Source organism: Petaurus breviceps, unplaced genomic scaffold, assembly GCF_028583685.1.
Source record: "Petaurus breviceps papuanus isolate PSGF00001 unplaced genomic scaffold, PetGlider_PUasm1.0 90617, whole genome shotgun sequence".
NCBI lineage: Eukaryota > Metazoa > Chordata > Mammalia > Diprotodontia > Petauridae > Petaurus > Petaurus breviceps.
In genome coordinates this window covers 3744700-3751973 of record NW_027187287.1, presented here as the reverse complement: position 1 = coordinate 3751973, position 7274 = coordinate 3744700, and the positions used below count along the sequence as shown (strand labels likewise).

Here is a 7274-nt window from a genome sequence, read left to right as displayed (position 1 = left end):
GGGGCATAAAAAGGTTCACAGACAATTGGACAGGAATACATACTCTCTTTCTCCCTTTGTTGTACTTGATCTGTTCTTCCTACCCACATAACCTGCCTCTATATAACTAGGACAGGACAGAAGAAACAGGTATTACCCCATTCTAATCTCTTCTCATCTGATCACTCACCATCCCCAAGAGCCCTTGGCTGTGTCCACAGCCTCCTCTGGGAGTAAGAAAACCAATAGACAACTTAGATCCAAAGCCCTAAGAACATCCCATACCTCTATACTCTGCCTCTTCCAAAGTTTCCCATTCTCTGAGGTCCAGGGATCTCTGCTTCACAGGTACATCCTGTCCACAATCCCCAGCACTGGCCCTGCAGCCCCCCTGACTGATGAAGAGGCTGAGGCTATGATCCAGGCAGCTGACACAGATGGAGATGGACGGATCAACTTTGAAGGTTGGGAGTACAGGGACTGAAGGGAAAGAGGTGGGAGAGATTCTGGGGTGATAGTGAGGAGACAAACTAATGGCTAGCTCTGCAGTGAAGGACCTGATGCCCAGGCTCAGGTTCAGGGTCCTGCCAGCCTAGCCTCATGGGATTTACATGGCCCCAGAGCACACCTGCCTAGCTGCGGAGTTGGGAGATACCTTGGAGGTTACTTAGACTATAAATCCCTTCCCAAAGTATAGCTCTTATTCACAATACTCTTGACAAAAAGGTCAGCTAGCTTCCACTTGAATGCCTTTAGAAAAGGGAACTTGGTATTCCTGAGGCCGTCAATTCTATTACTAACTAGCTCTCAGTCTCAGGACAATTTTCTTTACGCTGATTCAAAGTCTACTTTCCTGTAAGTTCAACTGCCTTGTCCTAGATATCATCCTTAGGACCAAGTATTCATTCAAAAACCTTTCACCAGTCACCTACTATGTGCAGAACACTCTGCTCGGCTGCACTGGGGATGACGCAGTTTAAACAAGACATCACCCCTGACTTCAGTGAACTTACAGTCTAGCAGGGGGTGCAGCTCCAGCACATAAGTTCACTGAGCTCTCGGAGCGTCACTTTCCTTATATGGGGGAGAAAGGAAGGAGCATCCACCGTGAGCCAGGCCTGTGTGAAGTGCTTTACGAGCAGGAGCTCGTTTGACCCTCATAACCGCCCTGTGAGATGTTTGCTGTCCTCATCCTACAACTGCAGAAACTGAGGGAGACAGAGGTTGATTGACAGCCAAGGGTCACATAGTGCTAAGAGTCTGAGGCCAGACATTTGAACTCCCATCTTCCTGAGTCCAGGTCCAGCCCTCTATCCACTGTGCCATCTAGTTGCTTCATATGTAGGAGAATACCAGAATTACTTTTGTGATGAACGAAAAACCCCAAGACAGAATTTCTGGGTAATTAGTAATCAATTTTTAATTAATTAAAGTTATTAATTAAGTTATTAATTAATAATTAAGTTATCTTAATTAAGTTATCTGGAAATCAATAAACTGCTGGTCAGTGGTTTCTCTTAGTAACCAAAGATGACCCATAGAAAGCCTGAAAGTTATAAATAATTCTTGAAAGTGACTGCCCCTGACAAGTGAAAATCGACTCTAATTGGTGGATATTTGATGAGGAGGTGGGTTAGAAGTCTTCAGCTCCTCCTACTGAGAACATATTTTAATCATGAGACTCAGTCACTTCCAACAATCCAGATAGGGGAATTCATCTTCATCCATACCACTCTGGTTGGTTTTCTCCTTCATGAAGTGAGTGACCCTAAACTCTAGTGAAGGGGGTACAAGGATAGGCGCTCTTTTTCCAGGATAAGAACTTGGATTTTATTTGTACCCTAAACAAAAATAAAGTCTCCTGTTTGGTGGGGTCCTGTTCAAAACTGAAGAGCATGTTCTTTGAGGGTGGGGGTAATCTCATCTATCAGTCATGATCTTTAGAGACTGTTTTTTTTTAAGCAATTGGGGTTAAGTAACTTGCTCAAGGTTACACGGCCAGGTGTTTCTGGGTGGGTGCTAAGTTGTCTGAGCCTGGATTTGATCCCCAGGTCATCCCGACACTGGGGCTGGTGCTCTTACTTGCTGTGCTACCTGGCCGCCCCTAGAGAATGACTTTTTAACAAGAACTGGGCATTGATGAGGAAATTAAGGAATAAAGCCTGGATGCCAATTTAATCTTTGGTTATTAATATAATAGTAAATAATTTCTCTCATCTTACAAGATCACCATTGCCAGCAAATGAGAATGCATACTTTAGAGTGCTGTACAAATATCAGTTATCATTATTATTAGAGAGTTGTAAAAGAAATGCTATTTGAAGTTCATGGGTGAAGGTGAAAGTGACAGCATTTTATTAAGGTTTTAAAGGAAGGAAAGGAGTTTAACAAATTTAAAGTAGAATAATTCAGTCATGAGGATTGGGATAGACTCATGGTCCTGTAGACTGAATGAACAGGAGTAATATGAGATAGGACACCAGATTGTAAAGGTCCTCGAATGCCAGGAAAAGTGTTTGAGCTTTGGGTGGCAATAGGGAGCCACAGAAGACTTTTTGATCAGGGGAGTGACATGGTTACATCCAGATTAAAGGAAGGTGTAAAGTGCTGTAAAGAACTGGTGTCAAATTCAAATAGAAGGGGTGGGGCACTAAACAAGATATAAAAATCCCTACAGGCTTCATATTGACTTAGAAACCCACATATTAACATTATCTGTGTTCTACTGAATTTTCATTTATTTTGTTAAATTTTTCCCAATTATTACCCCAATGGGGCACCAAGAGTAAAGTAATAAGAATTTTTAGCCTCCATATGCAAACAGAGGAAATGGAAAATTTCTATGGGGGTGAGGATGCTTTCTCTCCTGTGTGGGCACATGGAGTGAAGGAAAGAGTTGTTTGTTCTGTGTCTCATTGCATTCTGATCTTGGGAGCTGGTATGGAAATCCACTGAAGCCATTTGAGTACAGCCATTCCTCTCATTGGCTACGGAGTCATCAGGCTTTTGCCAAGGCACCTGAGTTTGGAAACACCTTGCAGACACTCTAAGGAGGCACCTCTTTGTTTTCTTCTTCTCTGCTGACCTTAGTTTAGTGAGTTTAGCTGTCCCTCTGCTCACCTTTTTGCTCTGGTTACATTCTTTTTCAAACTTCTTCCCCTACAAGTCTTCCCACCTTAAGGATTAATAAGAATTCTCACCTGTTAACATCAATGCTTTTCCATCTAGATATACAGTCTCTGAGGAAACTTCTTCCAATGAGCAATGTTCTCTGAGCATCATAGAGAATGAAGTCCTGGGGATGTGCTTAAGCTTATTTCTTTTTTTTAACATGTTGGGTCTGGTGTGCCAGTGGGAATTCTGGGTGGAGATGTTCTGTAGGCATTTAAAGATGTGGGTCTGGGGCAGCTAGGTGGTGCAGTGAATAGAATACGGGCCCTGGGGTCAGGAGGACCTGAATTCAAATCCAACATTAGACACTTGACATACTGTAGCAGCAAGCACACCAAGCGTCCTCAGGGTGGCTGCCCATACAGGTTCTTGGATCTGCTTTGTTAAAGGAAAGCAACTCAAAATGGGTTAACAAGCTTACTTTAATCAGTCAAACATGTATGTTTACCTCGTTCAGGGGAAAAAGGTCAGCACCCTGAACTTCAAAGAATACAGGCAGAACTATCAAGACAGAAACAGATCAAGTAGACAGATTTCCAAACTGTCCAACCATTACATCCATACCAAATCAACATCTGGGTTTTTCAAAGCCGGGGGGCTCTGGACAACGGCTTCCCAGAATCCATATCAAATCACAGAACACTTCTCAAAGTGAGCCCCCAAAACAAAGCTATACATCAGGGCTTATATAGCCTTCTCCTGGCTCAGAGAACGTAACAACCTTCTGGACCCACTGGCCAATCAAGAAGTATCTACTGAAAAACAAGCCTCCCACCCCAGGCTCCAGGTGCACTTTAGCCTAGGGGCAGGGAAGATCTTCAAAATTTACATTCCCATTACACATACTTACTGTGTGACCTTTAACCCCAACTGCCTTGCCTTCTCCCCTCAAAAAAAAGATGTGGGTCTGGGGTTCAGAAGGGAATTCATGACTGGAAATAGAGATGTGGGAGGGGTCTGCATAGAATTTGATGGCAGAGGAATGAAAACATTTGCCGAAAGAGAAAGTCAAGAGAGAGAAGAGGACTAGGCAGAGAACTTTCTGCATTCTAGGAAAGGATGAGCAATAGTAGGAGACAACGAGAGAGTCATTCGAAGGATAAGAATAAAACTAAAAGAATGTGGTGTCTCTGGAGTCAAAGGAAGGAAAAAAAGACATTCACTAAGAGAAGGGGTCAAGTACGTAGAGATGAGGAGGAGGATGAATACTGAAAATGAAAGACCAATGGATTTGGCAATTAGGGCATCACTGATGATCTTAGAGAGACTAGTTTCAGTGATGGCAGTTTGAAGTAGGAGGTAGGAAGGAGTAAGGCGAGGCAAGAATAAATAGTGAGGAACCTGAGGTGGAGGAGGAAGATAATTTTCTCAAGGTTAGTAGAGCAGGGGAGAAGAAAGCTGGAAGGGTCAAGGGAAGACATGTTTTGACGATTGAACATATTGGTAGGCAGATGTGGAAGAAGCCAGAGGAAAGGGAAAGATGGCTTGAAAGCTGATGGATGGAGAAAGGGGAACCAGGTCAAGAAATTAGCCTTATAAGGATAACACTTACATTAGAGAGAAGTAGGCGATAGTAGGTAGTTGAGTAGGTACTGCAAAATAGTTCTGAAGAACAGCGCACTGAGGAAGCTGTTTTCTGGTGGTTTCAGTCTTCACAGTGAAACAAAGCTAAGTCAGCTGCTTTAAGTGTGGTGGTTAACAATGCCAGGGAAGAGGGGAAAAAGCTTGGAACAACTGCTGTGGGCAATGAGATAAAGAGCTGATAAAATGGGATTTTCAGAGCAGCAGAGAGGGCCTGGCTAAGCTTATGTACCATACATTTGAAGTGGATGAAATTAGCTCAATCTTTTGACTTTCCTCCACTGACAGACAGATACTCAGCAGCTCTGGAGCCGGAGAAGAGAAATTAGTGGAGTTTTCTTAGGGATGAGGATTCAGGGGATAACTTTTCAAGTTTTCCAATTCAATTAGATTCAACAAATAACTATTAAAGCCTCCACTATGAGCAAGGCGCTATGATGGTTATCAGGAACTGCAAGTCTCCTGTTATCCAGGCTAAACTCCCTTATTTCCTTTCAGCCCAATTCTCCTCTGTCTGCTTCAAGTCCCCTCATCATCCCAAAGTGTCCTATCTAGATGTGTTCCCATTTATCTCTTCTGAAACACAGAACCCAAGACTGAATGCAATATTCTTTTTTTTTTTTTAAGCAATCGGGGTTAAGTAACTTGCTCAAGGTTACACGGCCAGGTGTTTCTGGGTGGGTGCTAAGTGTCTGAGCCCAGGATTAGATCTCCAGGTCTTCCTGACACTGGAGATGGTGCTCTTACTCGCTGTGCTACCTGGCCACCCCAGAATGCAATATTCTTGAAGTACTTGATTAGAAGAAGATATTTTATGTTGGTCAGCTGAGAAACATCCTTGTCCCTTTAAAACAGAATCCCTGAATAACTCTGAAGCACTCAAGGGTCACCTCCTGGAGCTCCCCATTGGTCCCAATGGTTCTGTCTTGCTAAAATCCTAGCCTTGACCCTCCTGGTTCCATTCATTTACTGTAGGGAGACAAGCTACTAGGTTTGGGAGCCAGGAGGCAGCCCTGGGACCAGCAACAAAGATACATGCTCCCTGAGGATGCTATCTCTCTGGATTTTGGAAAGGATAAATAGCTGCCCTTTGACCTTGATCAAAGCCCTTTGATTCTATTCCCTCTATTTCTGCCCACTCCTGTTATCTCACCCTTTGGGTTTTCATGTATTTACAAGTTGTGCTGTTGGTGAGTTCACTTTAAACCTAAAATCATGATGCCCTAGGGCCTTAGAGATCATCCATCTATTTGGTCTAACCCCTTCATTTTTACTAGGGCTCAATAAATGTTTAGTAAGTGGCTACTTTGGTTTAGGCAGTAAGGGTAAAAGAAAAAAACCCTGAAAAAAAATCTCTACGCTTTAGGAGCTTACATTCTACTGGGGGAGGGGGATACATGTACTCAGATAATAATGATATAAGATAGGGATTAAAGCAGCAAAGGGGCGATCAGAGCATTGTAAAACCATTTGAGGAGGTAGAAAATACTTAATGTCGCTTCAATTCAGTTATCATTTATTGTGTCTGCTGTGTACAGGGCACTTTCAGACTCTACAACGAGATTTCTTAAGGCCCTAGGAAGCAGAGGAGAGACAGGATCATAGATTCAGAAACAGAAGGGACATGAAGATACCTAGTTCAATCCCTTTTTTTGACAGATGAGGAAACTGAGGCCAAGAGCAGCTTAGTGACTTGTCCCAGATCACATGTGTACTGAATGGCAGAGCTAGCATTTGAACCTGAGTTGATCTAGGTTCATGGCATCCTGGGAATCTGTACCATGAATGGACAGAAGTTTTCCAATCTTTGACATCTGGAGCAATCTGAATCTTGTACAGGGACCCACCCACCACTGTCCTCTAACCAGCAGGAATACTGCCGCATAGCTTCCAAATTCTCCTGCACCACAGCAGTGACCCTCCCCATGAGGCCCAATGTAGAACACTGACTATATGGAATGCTACTGCAGGTACACAGCGTCCCTTCCTAACGCTTCCCATGGACATTCCCTTTCAGGTCCCAGCATCTTTCTCTATTCCTCTCTGGCCATTAGGTTAGCACTTGGAAGACCCCGGAGACCCCAGGTCCTGCCTTTGCACTCACTGTGTCTCTTAGCCATCCCCCAGTTTTTCTGAGCTTCTGCTTCCCTAGATGTAAAACAGGCACAATGGTCCTTCCCTATCTCTCTTTCAACGTGTTGTTGCAAGGACCAATAAGGTATAATGGGGCTTTGAGACAAAGGGCATATCACATGAGGGATTCATTACCTTTCTCTTCCCCCTTCAGAATTCTCTGACATGGTCAAAAATGAGAAGATTCCAAAGAAGAAATAGAGAAGACGGACCCCCAGCTGCTCTTCACCCAAGTGTATCCAGTCCTACTTACCTTCAGCTTTGAGAAAGTTATTGGGTTGTACCTGCACACACAGTGGGGCAGAGAGCCTGAGGAGGAATAAGACACCCACTGGTGATCAGCACCGAGGCAGGCACAACTTTTATCCCGGAAACAGAATGTTAGCCCCTTGAGGGCTAGGAGTGTCTCT

The 7274-nt window shown here is 43.8% G+C and overlaps 1 protein-coding gene across 1 annotated transcript in view; it reads left to right on the top strand.

Moving 5' to 3' along the window:
- The window catches only part of PVALEF (parvalbumin like EF-hand containing), a 9914-nt gene extending 2849 nt beyond the window's left edge, over positions 1-7065 (top strand). The window contains exons 3-4 of the mRNA XM_069063941.1: positions 328-443; positions 7019-7065. Coding sequence (XP_068920042.1) covers positions 328-443; positions 7019-7065 — 163 coding nt within the window. The remainder of the gene's footprint in view (positions 1-327; positions 444-7018) is intronic.
- Positions 7066-7274: the final 209 nt, after the last annotated feature.